General features: G+C 33.6%; 3 protein-coding genes across 8 annotated transcripts in view; 2 read left to right on the top strand and 1 right to left on the bottom strand.

Moving 5' to 3' along the window:
• LOC133188259 (androgen-induced gene 1 protein-like) overlaps positions 1-26020 on the top strand; it is a 423009-nt gene that overhangs the window by 142021 nt on the left and 254968 nt on the right. The gene's annotated exons all lie outside the window — the stretch shown is intronic.
• Positions 207-19050, top strand: LOC133188145 (abl interactor 2-like). Of its 3 annotated transcripts, XM_061323529.1 has the most exons (9): positions 207-354; positions 4858-5025; positions 5471-5659; positions 6003-6026; positions 12040-12262; positions 12839-13006; positions 14795-14863; positions 17084-17260; positions 18655-19050. In XM_061323529.1, exons 1-9 carry the CDS (start codon positions 238-240, stop codon positions 18816-18818), a joined length of 1299 nt encoding a protein of 432 aa, XP_061179513.1. In that variant the 5' UTR covers positions 207-237; the 3' UTR covers positions 18819-19050. The 3 variants fall into 3 exon arrangements, with proteins under 3 accessions (XP_061179513.1, XP_061179527.1, XP_061179520.1); XM_061323543.1 differs by lacking the exon at positions 14795-14863 and having other exon boundaries at positions 18655-19048; XM_061323536.1 differs by lacking the exon at positions 6003-6026 and having other exon boundaries at positions 18655-19046.
• Positions 22427-25871, bottom strand: LOC133196339 (uncharacterized). Its single transcript, XM_061332251.1, has 6 exons — positions 25821-25871; positions 24323-24397; positions 24183-24239; positions 23973-24047; positions 23683-23819; positions 22427-22603 (listed from the first exon to the last, which is right to left on the bottom strand). Exons 1-5 carry the CDS (start codon positions 25869-25871, stop codon positions 23700-23702), a joined length of 378 nt encoding a protein of 125 aa, XP_061188235.1. The 3' UTR covers positions 22427-22603; positions 23683-23699.

The raw sequence follows: 26020 nt of genomic DNA, 5'->3' as shown, positions 1-26020 counted from the left end.
TATAGCCTTAATACTCTGTATTAACTGGCTTTGTCTCGATATCAGGTACCTCAAAATGTGAGGTATAGCAAACATGAAAAGCAAAAATATGAGAACAACATCTCTCAACAAACTTTTGCGCTAATAAAAATTTCGATGAGAATCAGTTTATTTCATTCATATCGGGTATGTGTTTCAAATAATTAAAAACATTATTGATATCCGCGTCCATGAAATGCTTCATTCAGGAAGAGAAAAATGGCTGAATTGACTCAGCTTATGGATCAAGAGATCCCTGATGGACGACAGCATCTTCAAGATAGCTACAAAAATTTAGAAAAAGTAGCACAGTATTGTCGAGAAAATTATGTCCAGGTAAAACACTTAACATTTATGGTTTTGCTACACTGTGTCCTAGAGAGGAGAGGAAGCAATTTGTAACAAATCAGATCAGGATGTCTATCAAGCAGTTGTTTGTTAATTATGGCATCCTTATTGCTGAATTTTAAGAACTTCGAATTGTTACTCGCTATACTGTGGTTGTCATAATAAACTATCAGGTGTGTCTTTCACTAATTAACAATTTTGAATTTTCAATTGCCAAAATTGGCAATTGAAATTGTTAATTAGCGAAAGGAATGTCAGACACCTCGGCCCAACGACACCTCGGCCCAACGACATCTCGGCCCATTGACACCTCGGCCCCAACGGGTCGGCCCAAGATTTGAGACACCTCGGCTCACATAAAAGACACATCGGCACAAACAAAAATGTATTATTTTGAATATATTTATCCAATATATTCTGAAGTATTTAATGATAGGGACTATACGACGCTTATGCGACTGATTATATTATTATATATCCAAGAAGAGAGAAAGAAAAGAAATGAATAATCTTCCGAGAGTAAATTGACGGTAATTAAAAAAAAGATAATCCATTTTAAAGTGCTAATCGTTAAACAAACAAGAAGACGCGGTGCATCCTTTAGAGTTATATGGGGTGGTGACAATGAGGAGTTAATTACGAGCAGGATTAAAGCTCCAGATAATAAGCACCGCCTTCAGATTTACCTGGTCTGTGCACCCCCGTCAATCAAGTGAACTTAGGTCCATCACTGGGTGCTTAAATTTACATTTTTGATAGAAATACATATGTCAACAACTAATACAGATTTCGTTTTAAATTGTTTTAATCATATTTTAAATTTATAAATGCATGTATAGGGATTAGTTTAATGAAATATTAAAAAAAAAATGAAAATTAGTTAGTTTTTTATAGACCCTCAGAAAATTTTTAAGTGAAAATAAATGTTAGATTATATGCAGTTTTTATCATATCCTAACCAAAAAAAGAATTCTTAAGATCATGAAATGAATAAAGTTGCATTGTAATAAGCAACAAAATGAATAAATAAATAGACCTCCTACCTCCCACTCAATAGATACTCGCTGACGTACATCTATGCTGTCGTTCGTTCAAAAAATTTGAAAATATCTTCTCCTATTTATCGTGTACATATCGTCATTATATATACATACATTTATATTACCATAGTGAATACAGATTATATTTCTGAAAATAAAAAAAAATCCCTGGGCCGAGGTGTCTTCAGTATGGGCCGAGGTGTCAATAATTTTGGGCCGACCTGTCAGGGCCGAGGTGTCAAACGTGACGGGCCGAGGTGTCGTTGGGCCGAGTTGTCTGTCTACCAGCGAAAGACATGTGTAATGACAGCTGAAATGTAAACTTGTTTTCATTTTCATACCAAATACACCCAGTGAAAGTATCTAATATGTGCATTACACTTTTGCCGTGAGAGAACAAATATACAACATTATCACAATATGCTGATGTGTGACCATTGGGGCGAGCTACGTGGTCTTATTACTGTATACCTATTCACTTTTAGCTTGGTCCACTTCTTCGAACAGCATGAGACATTTGGAAGGTCTAGAGACAACACATGACATTGTGTGTTAAGTAGTTGCAATTCCATAATGAAGTCTGAAATGTAGAAATTAGCAAAGAACGTTTAATTTACTATATTTCTGAAACATCCTTTAAATCAAGATGAGTTTCTTTATTTTCAATGAACTTTCATTGTTACCGAAAGAACATACCTTGCCAGCAAGACACAATTTGCAAAGGATTGTGGGTCTTGAAGTTACTGCAGAAAAAAAATTATTTTGATCAATGTGCACATCCCTAATTGCACTTTGTGCCACTTGCTAATAAGTCTGAAGGTGAAACAATTAGGACAAGCACAATTTTTATGCCCCGCCATGAATATGGCCGGGGCATATAGTGTTTGTCATGTCCGTCTTCCGTCCTTCCGTCCTTCTGTCCTTCCGTCTGTCCTTCCGTCACACTTTGCGTTTAGCTCTGTTCAAAGCTCAGTTTCAAAGAAACTATCCAAGATATTTTTATCAAACTTCATATGCTGATAGATATTGATGAGGGCTATGCAACTGCATCAACATTTTTTGACCTTGACCTTTCCTTTGACCTTGACCTCACTTTTCTTAAATTAGTGTTTAGCTCAGTTTTAAAGAAACCATTCAAGATAGTGTAATCAAACTTCATATGTTGATACATACTGATGTAAGCTATTCAATTGCATCAACATTTTTTTGACCTTGACCTTTATTTTGACCTTGACCTCACTTTTCTTAAATTAATGTTTAGCTCTGTTTTAATGAAACCATTCAAGATATTTTTAACAAACTTCATATGCTGATACATACTGATGAGAGCTATTCAACTGCATCAATATTTTTTACCTTGACCTTTCCTTTGACCTTGACCTCACTTTTCTTAAATAAGTTTTTAGCTCAGTTTTAAAGATACCATTCAAGATAGTGTTATCAAACTTCATATGCTGATACATACTGATGAGAGCTATTCAACTGCATCAACATTTTTTGACCTTGACCTTTCCTTTGACCTTGACCTCACTTTTCTTAAATTAGTGTCAAACTTCATATGCTGATACATACTGATGAGAGCTATTCAACTGCATCAATATTTTTTGACCTTGACCTTTCCTTTGACCTTGACCTCACTTTTCTTAAATTAGTGTTTAGCTCAGTTTTAAAGAAACCATTCATAATATTTTCATCAAACTTCATATGCTAATACATACTGATGTAACCTTTTCAACTACATCAACATTTTCTGATCTTGACCTTTCCTTTGATCTTGACCTCACTTTTCTTAAATTAGTTTCTGAATCAAACGTCATATGCTGATACATACTGATGTAAGCTATTCAACTGCAGCAATATTTTTTGACCTTGACCTTTCCTTTGACCTTGACCTCACTTTTCTCAATTTGTGTTAAAATGTTGCATTACTAATATACCCTTGGCGGGGCATTCATGTCCTATGGACATATTTCTAGTCTTTTAATTTTTTAGTTAATTAATGCTATACCTCTCAAAAGGTGGATCCACCATTTCCTTTTGCATACTGCCAAGACTACAATCACAATTTTCAGTGATCTTCCATAGTCTGCAGTCATTGTATCTCATAGCAATTTTTTTCTTTACACAATTATGAGTTATAAAGAATTTATAGATAAAATTTTGTTACTTTAATGTCTCCCTATACGTCCCTGTACCTCTGAGCTTCACAGACAGTTCTTGGACATTTCCAACAAAATCAGAAAATTATAAAAGCCAAGACGTTTTAGTGATGAAAAAATGACAAATATAAAGGCATAAATTGAGAAGGTGTACCTTTGTTTTGTGACAGAAAGATTCTTTTTGTAAATATTTTGTCGTAAGTCATTCCTATGCTTAAGCTATCATTTTGCTATGCATGCAAAGAGGATTGGGAGTTTTAGATTTTTTCATTTGGGTGCATCAAAATTTCTTTGAAAGTGTTGAACAGTGTGTAGATTTCAACTGGAATTTCCTCCATTTGTACATGTATAAGCAAGTTTTCTGGGGAAGCAGCATATTTAGATACTTGTAAATCACTGTTTATTCACGAGAACTTTATTTGTGCATAATTATGTGAGACCATCTGGTTCGCCTTGTAAAAATTTCATTTCCGCCTATATTTTATTAATATCAAAATTATATACAATGATTACCTGTATTTGTGAAAATTTTGTCTAACTTGTACTATGTACATGATGTAAGGGTAGGGCAGAATTTATTGAGAATTCAAAATGTACATTTATTAGTTTGTAACTCCTTCCCCCTACAAGGGCTCAACATTAAGGCACGTCTGACCGACTCGGACTAGTAAAAGTTTGTTCTGGTCTAGTCTATTTTGTATCAAGGTAGCCCAAAAATTTAAGGAGGTTCAATCATGTGTGCTTTCTTGTTTCATCGATGTTAGATCAGGATGGCTTTGTTTTCTATAGTATACTATATATATGTATCGACAAAATTATTGGGAGTTGGGGGCACGTCCCAATTGTGAGACATTTATTTACGCTAGTAAAGTATACATACCAATATTTTGTCAATCTTCCTTTCTCATAAAGGCTTAACTCTACCCAGGGTTATCCTTCCTGCTAGATCATTTTCTTTAACAACTGTTAAGCATTACATTTTTTATTTAAATAGTGAGATGAAATATGATTCATACCCCTTTCTGATATTTTTTTTGATTTCAATAAAATGAATTTTTTTACACCACAAAGAAAAAAAAGACCAACTTATGATTACGATCAATTTATTGATGATGTCATTTGACTACTTTTTTTTTTCCTTGTCAATTTTTAAGTAATAATCAATTGAGTCATTCAGTGATCCACAGATATTAGGACAGGTCTATTGAAGTTGAGGTTAGGTCTAGTAAAATTTTCAGGTACTAATCCAACTGGTCTTGTTTGTTTTAAAGTTAATGTTTCCCTTTTGTCAGGCTTCAGACAAACGTTCTGCCTTGGAGGAGACCAAGAACTATACAACCCACTCCCTGGCCAGTGTGGCCTATCAGATCAACAGTCTGGCTACCAACTTCCTGAAGCTGCTGGACCTTCAACAAAACCAACTGGCTGAAATGGAGTCTGGAGTTAACTACCTAGCACAGGTTTGTCGTTATATGTTAGTTATTCATCAACTCTCAATACAGTCAGGGACAAGGACAATAATTTGTGTAGTATGATGGTTATTGATATACAGTGAAAGTTGTCTAATCCGGATGTTGTGTAATCTTGCCCAATACATTGTAAACTTTAAGTCCCATGCAGGAAATTCAGTTGTTTAAAATGTTTAATCTGGAATGTTGTCTAATCCGGCCAATTTCTTTGGAACCAGTAGTGTCCAGATAGATAAGTTTTACTGTAATTGATACATGTATTTTATAAGCCTTACAGAATGGCAATAGGTAGTATCTCATAAGGAATTGTTAAACTACAAGTACATGTTTTAGCTTTCCTAAAATTAATGAACCTGTATGCATTAGAATAGAAGAATATTTCCCAGTGACCTAGTAGTAATGAAGGTAATTAGTGACCTTGTCTGATTTTGAACAGACTGTGAACATTCACAAGGAAAAAGTAGCCAGGAGGGAAATAGGTGTCCTGACCACAAACAGGAGCTCTACCCGACCAGCTGGGGTCAAGAATGGCATCATCTTCCCAGAACAAGCAGAGAAACCCACAAAATACCAGCGTAAACCAATAGACTACTCTAGTCTAGATGACTTGGGTCATGGGGTCAGGGTAAGTGATCAATTAATCTCTGATATAAAATTCATATAATAAATATATATTCCTTTGTTTTATTGTCAAAAATGTGTTGATTTTGTAAAATAATTTTCTGGTAGCTTCTTAATATTTATGTTTTTCCTCTACTCCTTTTCTAACATGTCTGTTTCATAACAAAATATAAAGAAAATTGGTTATAAGTATTGTTTCCTTGTGTTAATCTACAATCTTTTTGTTTAGTTTGTAACAAATTCTGCCATAAAAAAATTCATTAGCTTCTAGTAACCAGCTTCCTTTATATCATTTGATCCATTGTTTTGCATGTATTTGCATGTTGTATTGTCATATCTCTTTCCAGGTACAAGAGCAGGGTTTGATAAAGGTATTTTATATTCTGTGTGTATCCCTTGTAGTAAGATTGATATCCAGATTACACTGTATTGCACAATATCAATTACTACAGTAAAGCACATTTATAATGAAGAAATTCTTTTAATATTTAAACATGTGTTGTCTATTAATGATAAAAATAACTAAACATTGTCTGGATACATGCATATGACTTTTTTCTGCTTTTTTTCTGGATATAAGGATTTTACATATTATCTGGATTTAAAGGACATGACATGGATTATGAAGCAATTTTGAACATCCTGTATAACTGTGTTTTCCTGTAGACACAAAATTCCCACAGAATTTAAGGTGGAATGCTACACCAAAATTTCATTTAACAGGTCCAGGAAAATCACTATATTTAGCTATATAGCTTAATTTACCTATATAGCTTAATTTACCTATATAGCTTTATTTACCTATATAATATAGCTTTATTTAGCTATTTTAGAATAAGTTGCTGTTTTATGAAAAGCAAACAAAAAGTCGCATGAAAATTATGGCTGATATTTTTTTAAAAAGGTTTGATAAAAACAACCTAGGGCATAGATAGTAAAAACATTGCCTCTTTTAAATACTTTTAAACCAAAAAATGTATCTCTATTGTTTGGATAGCTGTCCATTACTGGAAGTGTGATGAGGCATGACTAAGTGTAATTGCCTTGCATTGTGCTGAATTATTACCAATCAATTATCTTGTTGACCAAAACTGCTTTTCTTTGTTAAAGTAGCTGCTTATTCACAGATTAACTGTTATACATAGCCCCAAAACTTTTAGATCTTTGTTTGCAATTGCACAAAAGGAGAAACATTTTTAAAAGTGGGTTTTTGGTGAATTGTTTTCAGTCAATTTCAAAGTTGAAAACTAATACTGCCTCATTATGCGACTTTTTGTCTGCTTTTCATAAAACAGAAATTTACTCTGAAATAGCTAAATAAAGCTATATTATATAGGTAAATAAACCTATATAGGTAGACTTAGCTATATAGCTAAATATAGTGATTTTCCTAGACCTGTTTAATGGTTGTTCAAGACATTTCTTTTCAAATATGGTTTCAGCATGAAAAGTTTGATATTTACTCTCATTTATTCAATATGTATTTTTTTTTAGTATTTTTTCAAAGAAAATGTTAGAATTGTTTTATTTGCAAATAAGATGCTTTAAAGTTAAAAATTTGTTGTTAATGAATGCACAATATAAAATATCTAATAAAACATGTCTTAGAGATCCATTATAAAAAAAATTTGGTATAGCATTCCTCCTTAATGCTGCTGAAAATATTTGATAGAGCTGTTTTTTTATTTTTTATTATTTTTTTTTTTTTTTTTGTCTTTTGAGATGTTTTGCTTGGAGTTCAATTTCCATTTACATGCATTTAGTTAAAATAGTAACTTAATAAAAGAAATACTTTTTCCAGTGTTTCATGTATAGCTATAACATATATAATTTATATGTAACTTAGTTAAAATAGATCTGTAGTTTTTATTACCTTAACTTATACTGTAGAGTGGGTGGGATACTAGTTTTAACTTATTTTGAGAGCTGGAGCTGAATAAAGTATTTTCAGCAAATAAGAAAGTTTTAAGAATGTTTACTTTAATGACTAATGATTCCAGATTTATGACATTGTTAGTTCTACTATCAGAGACTGGAAGAGCTTATACAATGGTAAGGTGTCCATTGTCTGTCCATCTATCTGCCTGTTTGTCTGTGAACAATGACTCGATTTCAGTCAAATTTGGTACACAACTAGACTTCATTACAGTGTTTTCTCTAAGAACTTGCTACCAGCCAAATTTACCACTTCAATTGATAAAAATGCCGCTTAGAAATAAAAAAAATTACAAAATAATTGTTGTAAGGTCCACAAAGACTTTGTTCAAAAATCTCAACCCCTAGCCTGTTACAGTTGATCTCTAACCTTTTACTTTGACACTGCACTGAGATACATAATTCTTTTAATTCTGTTTTTTATTTTGACAAACAATAAAAGTGTACTCCTCCTGTATTTTAGTCCAATTTCAATAAGACCAAGAATACTGGTTGACCACACCTAGAAGGATGGGAATCACCAAAAATTTTCACAATACATGTATATCACGATAACATCTTGATGTTTTTACACAAAATTTTTACTATGTTTTTAAATGAATTTCCATAATTTTTCTAACAAATATATTGTAAAAACATAACTTCACTTCCCCCCCCCCCCATTTTTATTTATATAAAGCATGTTCTGATGCTAGTATGCTGTTGTTTTACTGTTTTCATAAATAGACTATATATAGGTTTCATGACTGTTACTAACTTGCACTGGTTATGGAACCTGTTTCTCCCTTTATACAAACATGGACTTGTGTGTTTTGGTGAAATAAACATGAGGCTGAAGAATGTGCCTATCCCGTTAGTATGTACGTCCCTGGTAATATACCTCGATCTGTTGAAATATACAAGGCAAAAGTTCAAAGATTAAAAATTTAATCATAGATGTTTACATGTACAAACATATACTGTACCTGCATTTTATGCCTTCATGGGCATGAACTTGGAGAATAGAGCCTGGAAAAGCAGCCAGTTAGAATCATCATTGGTATAAGCAACCAATCAGAATTGTCTTGGGTGTTTCATAATATGTTTTGAACCCCAAAAAAGAATAACTGCGTGAGAGTGATGAAACACAGTTGAAAATGGGAGAAAAGTGAATACATAATTCTATATATTGGTTATTGATTTTGATGAACGTTTTGTTGCCATGGTTACTGAAAATATAAATTTCTGTAAAATTCTTTTAAAAATATACTCCTACAATTTATTCAGATATCAGTATTGCTGATTTAAAGCTTGTGTTTCTTCTTTTTAGCTCACCTGAGCTGAAAGCTCAAGTGAGCTTTTCTGATCACCCGTTGTCCGTCGTCCGTCCGTCCGTCCGTCTGTCCGTCTGTAAACTTTTCATATTTTCAACTTCTTCTCAAGAACCACTGGGCCAATTTTAACCAAATTTGGTACAAAGCATCCTTGAGTGAAAGGGAGTTTAATTTGTTAAAATAAAGGGCCAAACCCCCTTACAAGGGGAGATAATCAAGAAAAGACAAAAATAGGGTGGGGTCATTAAAAAATCTTCTTCTCAAGAACCACTGGGCCAGAAAAGCTGAAACTTACGTGGAAACATTCTGGGGTAGTGTAGATTCTAAATTGTTAAAATCATGACCCCCGGGGCAAGGGCGGGGCCACAATAGGGAATCCAAGTTTTACATTGAAATATATAGAAAAAAATCTTTAAAAATCTTCTTCTCAAGAACCACTGGGCCAGAAAAGCTTAAACTTATGTGGAAGCATCCTGGGGTAGAGTAGATTCTAAATTGTAAAAATCATGACCCCCGGGGGAAGGGCGGGGCCACAATAAGGAGTCCAAGTTTTACATTGAAATATATAGAAAAAAATCTTTAAAAATCTTCTTCTCAAGAACCATTGGGCCAGAAAAGCTGAAACTTATGTTGAAGCATCCTTTGGTAGTGTAGATTCTAAATTGTTAAAATCATGACCCCCGGGGAAAGGGCGGGGCCACAATAGGGAATCCAAGTTTTACATTGAAATACATAGAAAAAATCTTTAAAAATCTTCTTCTCAAGAACCACTTAGCCAGACAAACTGAAACTTATGTGGAAGCATGCTGGGGTAGTGTAAATTCTAAATTGTTAAAATCATGACCCCTGGGGGAAGGGTGGGGCCACAATAGGGAATCCAAGTTTTACATTGAAATACATAGAAAAAATCTTTAAAAATCTTCTTCTCAAGAACCACTTAGCCAGACAAACTGAAACTTATGTGGAAGCATGCTGGGGTAGTGTAAATTCTAAATTTTAAAAATCATGACCCCTGGGGGAAGGGCGGGGCCACAATAGGGAATCCAAGTTTTACATTGAAATACATAGAAAAAATCTTTAAAAATCTTCTTCTCAAGAACCACTTAGCCAGACAAACTGAAACTTATGTGGAAGCATGCTGGGGTAGTGTAAATTCTAAATTGTTAAAATCATGACCCCTGGGGGAAGGGTGGGGCCACAATAGGGAATCCAAGTTTTACATTGAAATACATAGAAAAAATCTTTAAAAATCTTCTTCTCAAGAACCACTTAGCCAGACAAACTGAAACTTATGTGGAAGCATGCTGGGGTAGTGTAAATTCTAAATTTTAAAAATCATGACCCCTGGGGGAAGGGCAGGGCCACAATAGGGAATCCAAGTTTTACATTGAAATACATAGAAAAAATCTTTAAAAATCTTCTTCTCAAGAACCACTTAGCCAGACAAACTGAAACTTATGTGGAAGCATGCTGGGGTAGTGTAAATTCTAAATTGTTAAAATCATGACCCCGGGGGAAGGGTGGGGCCACAATAGGGAATCCAAGTTTTACATTGAAATATATAGAAAAAATCTTTAAAAATCTTCTTCTCAAGAACCATTGGGCCAGAAAAGCTGAAACTTATGTGGAAGCATCCTTTGGTAGTGTAGATTTTAAATTGTTAAAATCATGACCCCCAGGGAAAGGGCAGGGCCACAATAGGGAATCCAAGTTTTACATTGAAATACATAGAAAAAATCTTTAAAAATCTTCTTCTCAAGAACCACTTAGCCAGACAAACTGAAACTTATGTGGAAGCATGCTGGGGTAGTGTAAATTCTAAATTGTTAAAATCATGACCCCCGGGGAAGGGTGGGGCCACAATAGGGAATCCAAGTTTTACATTGAAATATATAGAAAAAAATCTTTAAAAATCTTCTTCTCAAGAACCATTGGGCCAGAAAAGCTGAAACTTATGTTGAAGCATCCTGGGGTAGTGTAGATTTTAAATTGTAAAAATCATGACCCCCGGGGGAAGGGCGGGGCCACAATAGGGAATCCAAGTTTTACATTGAAATATATAGAAAAAAAAATCTTCTCAAGAACCACTTGGTCAGAAAAGCTAAGACTTTTGTAGAAGCATCCTGGGGCAGTGTAAATTCTAAAGAATTCAAATCTTGACCCCTGGGTGTAGGGTGGAGCCACAATAGGGAATCCAAGTTTTACATTGAAATATATAGGAAAAATCTTCAAAAATTTTCTCTTCAAGAACCTCTTGGCCAGTAAAGCTGAAACTTATATGGAAACATCCTAGGGTAGTGTAGATTTTAAATTGTTAAAATCATGATCCCCGTGGGTAGGGCGGGGCCACAATAGGTATTACAAAAAGATCATCTGGTGAAGAGCAGCAGGGCCAAAGTTATTCAGGTGAGCATTGTGGCCCATGGGCCTCTTGTTTATCAGTGTCACCATAGATACAAAAAAACTTAATATATGAAAAATCTTTTAAAAATGCTACTTATCCAATAGTTTTGTTTTGATTACAGCAAAAGTTGATACATGTATAGAAAACATTAGGATACATCATTCTGTAAATGTTTCATAATAAAAATATATGTGTTTCAAGTTTAAATGGTACTTTTATATTTGGAAACCAGTAGAGCTACAGTCTCTCATCAGATACTACTGGTTATTCAATGGCTAACTTTGTGATATATCTTTTAAATTTGAATCAGTATCACAGATGCAAAAAAAAACACCCTTTGTACAGTATATTATTCTACAAGTGTAATCTGTGTGGTGGTGCTGTTACTAAATTCAATCAAAAAGAATTTACTATATCTTTTGGGGTATTTGATAAAAATAACATTTAAAACTGCACAAGTTACAATACTTTTTTTGCAGTTTGAAATGAATTAAAAGACAAGCCTTATGTAATAAGAATTATGTACTTTCATTTCAATGTATTTTTAATCTGCATTTCACAAGACAATCATTATAAGAAAAAAAAACTCATGAAATTAATTTTTTTTCAATAATCCTTTAATATTTTAAAATATTTTTGATATTATATAAAGTTCTTTAAATGTTTTAGTGGGACTGTTCATTCATTAGAAATGTAAACTATGGAATCTCACAATCTGCTTCCTGTTCATAGGGAAGTTCTAAACCAGCTCGCAGTCCATCTGTCAGCAGTGGATCATCCGGACAGGCCCCTACATCACATCCCCCCACCCCACCAATGAACCGTAGTGGTGGCACCCTGGGGAGGAGTTCTGGTAGCAGTCATTACAGGACCCCCGCCCCTCCAGTGGCCCCACCCTCAGTTCCATCACAGTATGCTTCCAGTAACTATACAGTACAGACAACAGGACTACCAGGTATTACAGAGAATGGGAATATCCCCAGTACAAAATTGTAACAGCATAATTCATGAATGGGAATATCCCCAGTAAAAATCAAATCATAATTCACTGATTTGTATATTGATTGCTAGAGTGTGTTATATAACCTTATATTTCCCATCTGGGATATTAGGAATGGTTTTTGTCATTGCTTTAAAGTGAGAGAATCCTGCCTAGATCAGGATAGTAGGCATGTATGAACCTTCAAAACTTGAATTAAGTAACTTAATTCTACCCTTTAGCATTGAAGATTAAAGAAAGTCACCCCTCTGAGCCATTACTTCTATCCAGTTGATTCATTTAATCAAGAGCATTCAAGTTTGGAAGGTTCATACTTTATGCATCTACTTTTTTATTCCTGTGAACAATTTTTAAGTTTTTCATAGGAATAAAAATGTAGATGCATAAAGTAATGTTCTCCTGATGCTAGGGTTAATGAACCCAATGCTTGAATTTCCATGTATACTGAACTTCCATTCATAGAATTTAGGATTGATTGACCTATCAACAAATTTTTAGAATGTAAAATAAAGACTACTGTTACATTGATAGGTCAATCCAGAGCTTCCCAAGCCAGGGGAAGTAACTACGGCCAGATGATTATTCCACCTAATGCACCAGCTCCTCCCCCACCAGTAGGAATGGCCACACCCATGTCACACCCAGGGGCCGGAATACCACAGGGTAGAAGATCACAGCTGAATTCGCAATCCTCCATTGGTAGGTTATACCATTATGTATATGCATATTGTTGTACTTCCACTATTTAAGCACTATTTCATCAGTAGTTTGAGTGTATAAAGAGAATGTGGTACTATTGATGGTTTTATGTAAACAAGATTCTTTTTAATGATAAGATACATGTATCTCTCATGCAAATATTTCATGTGATTGAAGACGAGCAGTTAAGTGTTTATCATTTACATTTATTAAGCTTCCATGATAATGATCTTTCTAAATGAACAGAAATTAAATTAATTAGATATAAATCAATTTTTAAGCATTTTGCTTCTTTCAGTTCATCATTTGTTTAATTATGTTGTTGTTAATTTTAAAATAAAGATTTACTTAATTGTCAGAGACTATTGATGATGAGGTATTAACTACAGATTTTATATTTCATGACAGGAAGATGTTTAATTTGAATTTCATAGTACACAGTAAACAGATACTTTTAAAAGGCTTTAAATATATTCATCATATACCAAGTAGTAAATACACCATTTCTGCACTATACGATGTGGTGCAATACCCCATATCAAGGACTGGTCTGAAAACCCATATGTTTCAGATCGGCATGCAAAAATGCATATCAAAGTAGAAAAAGTTGAAAAAATAATAAACTTGATTTATTGAAATATATATGAAGTACAATTTAAACATTTGTTGACTATTTAAGTTTTAAAATGGGTTCTATTTAATTTTAAAGAATGAGGTACAAGTATAAACGTAGACCAAACATTCCTTAAATAATGTCTGAGAAATGCCTTCAGCCATTAGGCTGCTATGACTTATGGATTTAAGTATGTAATATTTCTCTATGTATCATTCATACACCACACAGAATATTTATCAAACATTATCATATTAGATATTCAACTACCATCATATATCACTCAGAATATTTCCTATATTACATACAAGATATTTGCCACCCATATACATGTATGTGTATCACACAGGGAATACATGTATATCTAACATATCCTACACCACACAGGGATTGTATCTAGCATATCCTACACCACACAAGGATTGTATCTAGCATATCCTACACCACACAAGGATTGTATCTAGCATATCCTACACCACACATGGATTGTATCTACGATATCCTACACCACACAAGGATTGTATCTACCATATCCTACACCACACAGGGATTGTATCTACCATGTCCTACACCACACGTGGATTGTATCTACCATATCCTACACCACACAAGGATTGTATCTACCATATCCTACACCACACAAGGATTGTATCTACCATATCCTACACCACACAAGGACTGTATCTACCATATCCTACACCACACAAGGATTGTCTACCATATCCTACACCACACAGAGTATTTATGTACCATCTTATACCACACAGGGAATTTATCTAGCATCATACAACACACAGGGAATTTATCTAGCATCATACAGCACACAGTGAATTTATCTAGCATCATACAGCATACAGGGAATTTATCTAGCATTATACAGCACACAGGGAATTTACAAGTATCTTCCATTATATACCACATGGAATTTATTTACCACCATACACCACACAAGATACTGATCTGAATTAAAACACAGGACTAAGTAAAATCATAGTTATTGCTGCCAAGTCTTTTTAAACTTCTGTCAAGAACTTTTGAAAAAAAGTATTTCTTGAATTAAGTACCTATTCCTGATGAATGCTTTTGAAACCATGTAAAGTGTGTAAACAGCCATAATCAGATGAAGGAGCATGATGCAGAGCTTAGCATGAGTTGATGTTGTGGTCTAATTTCAGACAATTTACCTCCACCCCCTTCACCAGAGGTCAGCCTTGGAGGAGTAGTCCCCAATGAAATCCTGGAAGGTTTGCATGCTTTTTGCCGCCCTTTTTTCTCACAGCTTCTTGTACTATGGCACTGCTTTGGCTTGGTATGTAGCTTTGTGGTGGTTGATCACTCACACTGGTCTGTCTTACAAGTTCTTAACATATTTGTTGCAGAGTATCCTGTGATGCAGACTGTCTTTATAGTGAATAGGGAAATGGATTATAACTAATGATCAGATTTTTTTGTTGTAGAAAGCACCATTGTATTATTCATATAGATCTTGCATTCAGAAGACAGAAGAAATGAAAAGCTAAAAATGTTAGAAAAATAATGATACTAAAATAAAATCAACAATATCATTAGCAAGATTAGAATGTGTAGTTTTGAATAAATAGACCTGAATTTTTTTTTGGAAATTTTGACTAAAACTAAACATACTGTGAATGAAATTATTTGTATCCTGTCATAGCACACACTGTACTATATAGACATATAACAATTATGAAATATTATAATGGGTACTACTTTGTATAGTGACATGTTCAAATGAACATACAGTCAAATCTCGTTATCTTGAACTCTATAGGACCAAGATTAAACTTGAGACATCTGAGGATTCGAGATATTGAGAGTGAAAAACAAAGAAAAAGAGATTTGGACTGCCAACTCACTTTGACGTATCCCTGGTATTTAAGATATCAGTGTTTGAGATAACGAAGTTCAACTGTATAGTACATGTATATTCGCACAAGTATATTACTACACTCTTTTAATTGGGGTGAAACGGTTCACCGCGGTACCAATTGGTTTGATACATGGTGCAAAATCTCCATTTTCGATTCGGTTCATTTTTCGATCAGGATTGTTATTCAGTCAGGTTTGGTATAAGTAAAACACACTACTCAGCATAATTTAATTTTAAAAAAATAATTCTGTGAGGACTGATAGTATCTAAAATAATCTTTTACAGTCAATTCATTCTAATCAACTTCTATTTAATTTGCAAGTTGATTAAGTGACTGGATTCAGTGAAACAAAACATAAACAATGTTGAATTTGTTTCCTTATATCAAAATGTATCGTATCGAAAATAACCAAACGGAGACAAAATTATTCTATACGTATCGTATCGTGAAGGAGGCTTATCGTTTCACCCATATTTTTTAACTATGTGTAATACTAGTAGTTGAAATGTAGATCATGTAAGTAAAAGTAAGTTACACTGTTATTAATAAAATGATTTCATATATATTAAGTGTATGATTTTTTTTTTTTTTTAAAAATTCTAGTATTTAGAGGTACATATATAATGTTCTTATTATAAGGAAAGTCACATACTAAAGCTAGGTACTGTAGGATATCTGTGTGATACTTTTTTATAAAGCTGTTCTTTTCTATGTTTTGTATTGTTTTACAGTGTTTATTGCTTCCAATTTTTTACTATTGAATTCTGTATTATCATTCATCCAATTTACAAATTAAGAAAGAATGCATTCTTTAAGTATATGACGAAGTATACTAGTTTATTTATATTTTCTCCATGTACCCAATACATGTATTTTTATTATCTTGTTTTTCAAAGTAATGGCCAAATAATTTCTACAATTATAATATAACTTGTAAATATACTACATTTGTAGTATTCAATTCTGATTTTTTTTTTTTAAAAAGTCTATCTGAAAATTAAAAAATTTCCATTGAAATACTTAAGGGGCATTCAAATTGTACAAAATATTAACAGTGAAAAAAATATTTTAATCATATTTCACAGTGTTGCTACTTAAGGCTAATGTCTTTTTGGGAAGCTAGTCTGCACTTCATTCTAATAAGCACATGTTTCTTCCTTAATGACCAGTTTACATATCATTGGGTTTTTGTCTGGGATTTTTAATCATAATTTTTAACTGACAGACATGGTATAGGTTTGAAATATATTCTAACAAGTTAAATGAATATTTTAGGACTTACAGTTTTGTGTAATCGTGTAGCTCTCTGGTATTTAAGGTTTATTTTCTATTTTTTTTTTTTTTTTTTTTTTTTGAAAAAATTTTGTATTACAAAACTTGGACCAAAAAATGATAAATTTTTAAAAAAAAAATTGATAAGTTTTAGTAGCATACTAATTTGAAGAGACCACCCCCCACCACCAAAAAAAAAATCCCTCACAGAAATTTTCTGGATTGCAAACAAAAGTTTCTCTGTTGTTTTCAGCACAGACTTATTCAGAAAATAAGAGATTTTTAAATGAAAATTTTCAGCTTCCCCACCCTTGCCTCCACCACCACAGGACAACCAACAGTACCCACCTCCCCCACCCCCAGAGTTTATGGGAGAGCAAGTTGACATTGGGTACCGTCAAGAGGAGGACCCTTATGCTGCAACAGGTCCAAACTTTGCCCAGCCTGACTGGGTACCAGAGCATTACATAGAGAAAGGTAGGTTATGTAGACAAATTGAGGTAGACAGAAATTATACTTAGAATTGTCCTTATTTTCTTGAGGTCTTTCTTTTACCCAGAAGAGATGCCCAAGGTTGGATATTCAGCATCGCTATAATAAAATAATTTACATCTAGATATATATTTATTTTTACAAATGGAAAGTGCTTTAATGAAGAAGGAATAAGGATTAAACAGTAACAACACATTGATCTATAGTAATATGAACTAGTGTTTGCTGTATACATGTATTGATATATTTAAAGTCACTCCTGTTCATTTTATAAACAATGGACCAACATTCTGTACTGCTGTTGCTGTCTGTCTTCATATTTTGGAAATATATACATTTGTTATACCTTTAAAAATTTGTTCCTATATAAATCAATACTAAAAAAAAGTCCAACATTTCTAATGTTTTACTGAGCTGGCATAAAAAAATCGATGTTTGACCGCAGAGTGAGATATTGGACCTGTCGATGAGATGTTGGACCGTTTATGTCACATAATGGGCGGGTCAGCTAAATCTCATTTGCATTCGTTGGTGTTCGACATACATGTATGTCAAAAAAATAATAATGATAAAATAAATAAATAAAAGGTATAACAAAACATTTATTGACTGGGTTCGAGGGCAACATGCGTTTTGTCGACCCTTCGAACCAAATTGTTTGCCTTCGGCCTAACGGCCTCAGGCTAACAGTTTGGTTCTTGGGTCCGACAAAACGTATGTTGCCCTCGAACCCAGTCAATAAATGTATATTGTTACTATATGTATTAAATTAAATTAATGGGAGGAGGGGGTGGGGGAAATAAAAGAGAGTTTACAACATTTTTTTTTTTTTAATTTGCATTGATTATCAATTCAAAGCATGAAAAACATTTTAGAATGCAAAAATGTTTGACTAATGAAGAGAGTGGAAAGTATGATTTGTTCTCTGTTTTACATGTATAACTTTCCCTTCAACACTACAAAATATCTTAGCTCTTAATCCAATCAAATTAAAAAGTGTCCTGTAGGAGTTACAGAAAGGTCCTACCAGTGTTCCAAGGAATTCATTTGTTGCATACAACAGCAAAATATAGCATATTATTGTTTCAATCATAAAATCTATCTTGCATGTAGCTGTAAAAAAAGGTCAAAATTTGATTTTCTTTTTTTTTTTTTACCTTTATCTCAATTCTACATGAAATATAAAGTCAAGTTTGAAACATATCCTCAACATTAACCAGTCACATTGTGTAATTTTATCACAAAATCACAAACTAGTGAGAGGTTAAGTAAAATTAAACATTTCATTTTGTCAAAGGACTACCAGCCAGCCCAGTTTTAGACATGAGAGTATGCAAATAAAATGACCAATTGTTTGCAATTTTTTCTTCTGTTTTCAGTGATTGCTATTTATGACTATCAGGCTGAAAAAGAAGATGAACTGACATTCTGTGAGAATTCATTGATTTATGTCACAAAGAAGAATGACGATGGATGGTATGAAGGGGTAATGAATGGGGTCACAGGACTATTCCCTGGTAATTATGTGGAACCTTGCATGTGATTGGACATTTTGGATGTAGACATGGCCATAGACTCAAATTTTTGTTCCAATCATGCAAAATTAGCCAAGCTATTTATGAATTTATTATATCCAATCAAACAATATTTCTGTTTTCAAAAGTGCTGAACATCAAAAAGTTATAAATACAAGCTTTTTTAAAGTCATCTACAAAAATGTACATTGTATTTGAATAATTGTATTTTGTAATTGGCATTTATTCTCATCTTAATCCTGATTATTATTGTCATATTGAAGATGATTTTATATGTATTGTATTTTCAATATTTTTTGTGGAAACTAAAATTTTGTTTCAATTTGCATAAATGGCCTTGCAAGCTTTGTAGAATATTTTCAGTTTTTACTTAATTTTAAATGTAACCAACAATTTACATTATGACATTTTCCAATAGATTGTATGAAGTAAGCAATATTGTATTTACTGATAAACCGATTTTTACTCGAAAATAATAAAAATATGTACCTCTAATTTATATATTTTTTTAGGCCACCTTTCACCTGAGTCAGTCAGGTGATCTTAATAAAATCATTCATTACATACTCATGTGAGATAGTGAAATTCCACCTCGGGGACAAGACTCACGGTCTAGGAGGAGGCTTTGCCGAGTCCTAGACAGTGAATCTTGGCCCCGAGGTGGAATTTCACTATCCCACACGAGTATGTAATGAATGATTATTTTTCTCGCATTATTTTATCTAAAATAACTGCATGCCATCACCATTAAAAAAATTATATTTTTAATTTAGCATCCAGTGGAAAATCTGAATACACCATCAAAGAAATTGTACCTGAAAATGGTTTATACATTTATGTGTAAACTCAGAAAATAAATTTCAGTCCACTTCAATCATTCTGAAAAATACAAACTGGATTTTAAAAAAAACGATAGCATAACATTTTAGAAGAATCCTTCCATGACCTACAAATAGTGCCATTTAGAAAGTTTGTCGTTTGTAGGTGGTAAACTTGAAAACATATTCAGCTTCTTCTCATGAACCACTGAATAAATTTTAATCTTTTTCTTATATAGCATTTATTGGAACATGAATTGTGAAATTCATGATCTCTGCATCCCTGGGGTGTGAGGACAAAACCATCAAACTTAATTTAGTCTTCAAAAATCTTTTTTAAGAGCAGGTCTATTCCCAAGTGAGTATTAGCTTGCTGGTGACTAATCTTGGATGAATGATATACATTTACTTGAATAAATGTTGCATCTAGGGATGCACACTACCAGAACGTTTGGTATGAGACTTTGCCTTATTTAAAGAAAACATTTCTTGAGATAAGTTTTGTAATCTTTCAAATTTAAGCCAAGTTATAGGTCACCTGAGTCACTCCGGTGACTTATTTGCAATCTGTTTTCATGGGTTGTAAACTTTTGAACATTTTCTGCTTCTTCTCATCAATTGCTGAACCAATTTCAACAGATTTTGGTATATGGACATAGGGGTACAAAAATTTTGCATTTTATTGTCTCTGCCCCCCTGGGGCCTGAGGGGTGGGATCAAAACCATCACAATTAGTGCATTTTTCAAAAATCTTCTCCTCTAATCCAGGAAATCAAGAAGTCAAAGTGTTGGCATGATTATAACATACAATGAGTCCTCTACCTAAATTTTGAAATCCATGGCTCCAGGGGTTCTGCAGTTAGGGTGGGGTTCAATTGATCATATAGTGAAATTGCTTAAATTCTTTAAAAAGCTTTTTCTATATTAAGCAAAGAATCTATTAAGTGTATGGTAATGATGAACAAAGATGCATCATCCAAAATTATGAAATTCATAGCCCCTAGGTCAGGCTGTGTAGGGTGGGGCTTTATTGATTATACAGTGAAAATGCATTATTTCTTTAAAAATATTCTTTGCTCCTGGGTATTTGGCAGAGATACTAAGTGCATGATTATGATGAACAAGGGTGCCTTTTCAAAATTTGTGAATTTCATGGCCCCTGGGTTAGGGGTTCTCATGTTAGGGTGGAACTCTTTTAATTGGTTATATAGTGAAAATGCATTTTTCTTTGAAAATCTTTTTTCATGCACTTGGCTATTTAGAAAACATACTAAGTACATGGTTATAATGAACAAGGGTGCTTTTTCCAAAATTGGGAATTTCACAGCCCCTGGGTTAGGATCTCAGGTGTTAGGGTGGGGCTTTATTGATTATTGCTAGTGTTAGTCTTTTTTTACTGGTCAAATTCATGGTAGAGCATTCTTGGAATAGATAACCTGTACCATGTCAGTTTGGTTTAATGGCAAGACTGTAGAGATCAGTTATTTCTAAAATTATAATAAAAACTGGCCTTCTTAGTCTTGTTCAACTGATGCTCGGTCTTCTCTGTGAATTGCCAACAAGCTGCTCGTCAGAGATTTATGGAGACAGTCTAGGGTCTGGTAGAACGACTACACTGTACTACCTTCCCGGATCTTTCCACCAAGTTTCTGGAAAGAGGGTTACAGAGGAGGGTACTGAGCCAGAATTTTTTTTAAATGGGCAGTTTTGGTAGTTTCTGGTGAATCCTTGAAGTCATTCATAAAGAAATTAAATTAACAAAATCTAGCAGCATTGCCTTCAACAGATAAGAAAATCAAATGAATTATTTTGTTTCAAACATGATTATTTTTCCTTCAAGTTTTTGTTTTTAAAGGGGTGCCATTGCACCAAATGCATCCCCGTTTAGACACCCTTAAAATATTGTGTTCAGAATCATCAGATCACTTTCCACACACTTAAGGGATTCAATTTGTGGGGGCTCATCCATTTGCAAATGAGATAATCAAGAAATAAAACATATTTGTTATAATCAAAACATGGAAAGGGAAAGGGGCAAGTTCTCTGGAAAATGATCTAGAGCCAATACAAAAAAAGCAAACTCATTTTTCTTTTATGAAAGGTAATATTTTAATTCAAAAACATGCAAAATACTATATACAAGTACTAAAATACACATAGTGTATACTTTGGCAATCTTATTGTCACAGGGTTTTCTCAATAAAATTGATATAATCTTGACTGTACAACAGTGAAAAAAAATAAATAAAAAAAATAACCGATCTCTGTTAATGGAATAAAAATATATCCAGTCTATCTGTATTTATATTTACTCTGAATTTTGGGAGACAACAAAATGCATTGAAAATAAATGCTTTAAATAAATGAGCAATTCAGGCTTGGAAAACTATATCCAACCCATTCATAATCAAAACAATAAACATATCTATAGAAGCAAACCAAACTTTAAAAAAAAAAAAGAATCAAGAATTTTGAAGATAGAATTCAATGTGGAAAGAAATTGTTCCAGTGAATCAAAATAATAATACATACAAAATTAAAATTCCAAGTTCTTGAAATGCACCATCAGATCTTCATCAATGTTTTAACAGTGTAACCAAAAAAAAAAGTTATGGTGGTTCAAGCCAAAGAAAGGCAAAAAAAAACTTTGCCAAATAAAAAAAACCCATCTACAGTGCATGCAGCAGATGTGTTCTATATAACAACGCCTATATACATGCAGTCAAACACACAGGGCTCCAGAATAAGGAGTGTGAGCAAGTCTGATATGCTGTGTGCCCCACCCCCCTTCTCCCAAGGGAAGCACTTATTACATAGCAGGGCATGCCTATCACACTAAGTACAGTCAAAGACATGATCACATAAAGGTGATGTAATTTGTTTGTAGTGGTGGTAGTGTTGCAAAATTCCACACAGTGGTACTGAGATGCGTGTGAAGGTCATTCTCTGACAATTAGTGCTCATGCAGACATATCCTACAACAAAAAGGAACAAATGATAGCATTTACCTATAACAAGTACATGTATGTCATAATAAATACCAGACTGTGCATATTGAGAAAATGAACAACCGGAGAACAATAGCCAAGCCAATTTTTGTCTCTTTTGATTTATAAAGTTGTTACTGTGATTGTAAACCGAAACTGATGCCTCGTAAAAAATAGGAATTGCATGCGCGGATCTGGGGGGGGGGGGGTCCGGACCCCCCCCCCTTGAACTTTGCAGAGTTACTAAAAGTATATATTGAAGCAAATAAAAAATGACTTTGGACCCCTTCCCCCCCCCCCCCCCCGAAAACGAGGACCCCACCAACACCACCACGAAATACTAGTAGGTGTTTTTCACGTTTTGGAAATGGATTTTACGTTTTTTTTGTTTGTTTTTTTTTTTTTGGCTTGTCAAGAAATAATATGGATAGGGAAAGGAATTTAGGGTTGGTTATTATTATTATTATTATTATTTTTTTTTTTTTTGCCTGTCAAGAAATTTTTGGGTTGGAAATTTTTTTGAGTGGGGTGCCCCCCCCCCCCCCCCCCCCCCCGGAGAAAAATCCTGGATCCGGTTCTCTATTTTTTTTTTTCATATACAACTGTACATGTACAAGACATTTCTGTCAAATCGCATAAAAAATTAATTTTTCAGATAACCCAGCTTATGGTTTTTTTTTTCTGAATCGAAATGGATTTAAACTTTTAAAGCTGATGGAAAAGAATAAAAACGAAAAGAAAGAAAATATGAACTCCCTGTGACCTTTTGGTGTTATTGCTAAAACACAGTTTTATTTCTGATAGACATGTATACATAATCAAAGGCATGCATCATTGTGAACTATGGTATTGTTCTGAGCGTCGCCCATAAAATGGCCAAAATAGACCCTTAATAATCTCCGTTTCCCTTTAAAAAATGTTTCGATAGCTAGCAAATGTACTTGTACCGTATACATGTAAATTATTCTATCTGATCATCTATTTCTTTGTTAAATACTCTTTCGAAAGACAGAAAACGCATCTTCCTTTAAGTATCAGAAACATGATTTATCGTTGGTTCAACTCACCAAGATCAGCCTCCTCCTTAGTAAACGCAAAAGGACAAGTTCAGGTCTTGTTTCCTAGACACTTTTGGACGCCTCTGCTCTGGTAGGCTACGGCGCATGGATCTGTGCTTAAAATTGACTCTAGCCAACCACTCAATCTGTAGAAAATAATCATACAATTAATTGTGATCACAACAGAACTGCAAGAGGAAATGGCGTTTAAAGTTTGATTTTTTTTTGGGGGGGGGGGTACTTTCTTAAACTTGATATGGTTTGAACACTGCATGCATTAGAATGAATGGGACACTTACCTGATGTGTAGGTTGAGGTATGGTAGGTAACTCCCTACGCTCCTCAGACTTGTTGATGGCATGGGTCAATTCACACTGATAAAAAAAAAAATGAAAAATTCTTATCAAACGTATCATTTATTCAACCAACCGATAAAAAGGTTTTGAACATTAACACAAACATAACTGCACTTTGATGTGTATATCAAATATCCCTTCTCAGACTCTTACCCAATCTCGAATATGATCTTTCCATTCGTGAACAGCAGAAGTAAAGACTTGCTTGCACTGGAGAAAAATCAAAATTATAGAATCTATTTACGAGAGAGAGAGAGAGGGGAGGGAAGGCAAAGAGAGAGAGAGAGACTTACAGCTGATTTGGCCGCCAGAGCAAGCATCACCTCGTACCACTGACGACTGTCATCTGAAGAGGCCTCTACACGGCGCTAAAATTTAGAAGAAAATAGATTCGATTATACTAAAGGAGATGTCAAAATATGCTCCTTTTTTTACTTGCTCCTTCTGCACTATTAGACAAAATCTTATTACTATATCAAATTGTATACCAATACTTCTAGGTAATATGAACTTATGAGGTATACAGTGTACAATGCAATGAGGCAACTTTTTCATTAAAATATTGCAGATTGATCTGTATACATTTTTTTTTACTTTTTTTTTGAAATGCCATTTATTTATCTTTGTTAAAAAGTTGATACCTTCACAACATTTTATTGTAAACGATATTTAGATATTGGCAGAAAATCAGAATAGTCAATAGTTTTAGTCGGAAAAGTTAAACTGTACTCATATTGCGATAAATGTCAAGTAATTAAATATAGGAATTGTTCGTGCAAATTTGGAACATTTTTTTGGCTACAAAATTATAGAAACAATTATTTTTATGACTGCATTGAAAATCGTCGGAAACCCATGGTCAGTCTTGCTTCTCAAGATTACCTCCCGGAGGTAGGGGAGAGGCGGACCGACTTGGGGTTTCCGACGATGAGAATAGAAGAAATGTTGCTCATTGTCAAGTGGACATGAGGTCGTTAGAGAACTAAATATTTTTTTAAAATATATAAAAAATAATAAAATAAATTATAAAACAAAGGCTTCGTATTTGATAGGGAAAACAATATCCAAAATTAAAGAATACCAATCTCTCTATAGTCAAAGGGGAGTAACTCAAATTACGGTTGCTGCTGAGTGTGCTCCCCTTATGATAGCTTTGTGTATTTACAGATGAGAGGTTTCAGAGGATTGCAAACAACAATAACTCAATCCAATGATGAATATGAACAGGTAAGTTTTTTAATAGATGTGACCTAAATTTAGTTCTGTAATCACGAATATTTTGGAATGTTCTCCCTTATTTTTGTATAGGCTAGCTCGTATTTCCTCCGTTCTTTGATTTTGCAGTCAACCTTTAAGCCTTTTTTTTAAATTATCATTATTTATTATTAATAATTTTTTTTAAATATGACTATATATATATATATATATATTAGCATAAAGTATAATTACTAAACATGTATGTAATGAAGAGGTGATTGATTTGGTCGTCCCACAGTATCTACCTTACGCCATAACTATTATTCCACCCGTACCCACCCCCTTTTTTCATTCCCTACATTTATTTTTTTGAGAGATCGGTTGCTAATTGCATGTTTTCATTATTCTTTTACTTATGTGACTTCAAGAATATGAATATTGTAAATTAAACATGTAAAATTATAAAGAAACATGTCGAAATTAATGAAACAGTCATTAGGCCTTTGACTTTTTTTTGGAAATAGTGTAAAAATGCACTGTATTTCATAAACAAGCTAATTTAAGACAATAAAATTTTATTTTCTGAAGAATTACCCTCTTAGACACATTCTTGCTCTTTCTCTCGCAAGATCTTTCTCTTTTCATAGTGATATTTGAGATTTTTGTCGCTCTGTGAAAAGCACGTCTACTCGCCACTGATCGAAACGAGTAACTAACGACGATCACCACAACGCAACACTCCTTAGCGGTTACTAAGCGTGACATCATCACCAATGGCAACGCCTAAGGCTAAA

Source organism: Saccostrea echinata, unplaced genomic scaffold, assembly GCF_033153115.1.
Source record: "Saccostrea echinata isolate AGI-Se365-2 ecotype Australia unplaced genomic scaffold, CSIRO_AGI_Sech_v1 ptg000001l, whole genome shotgun sequence".
Classification (NCBI taxonomy): Eukaryota; Metazoa; Mollusca; class Bivalvia; order Ostreida; family Ostreidae; genus Saccostrea; species Saccostrea echinata.
The sequence above is the reverse complement of the archived record's forward strand: the minus strand, read 5'-3'. Positions and strand labels throughout refer to the sequence as shown.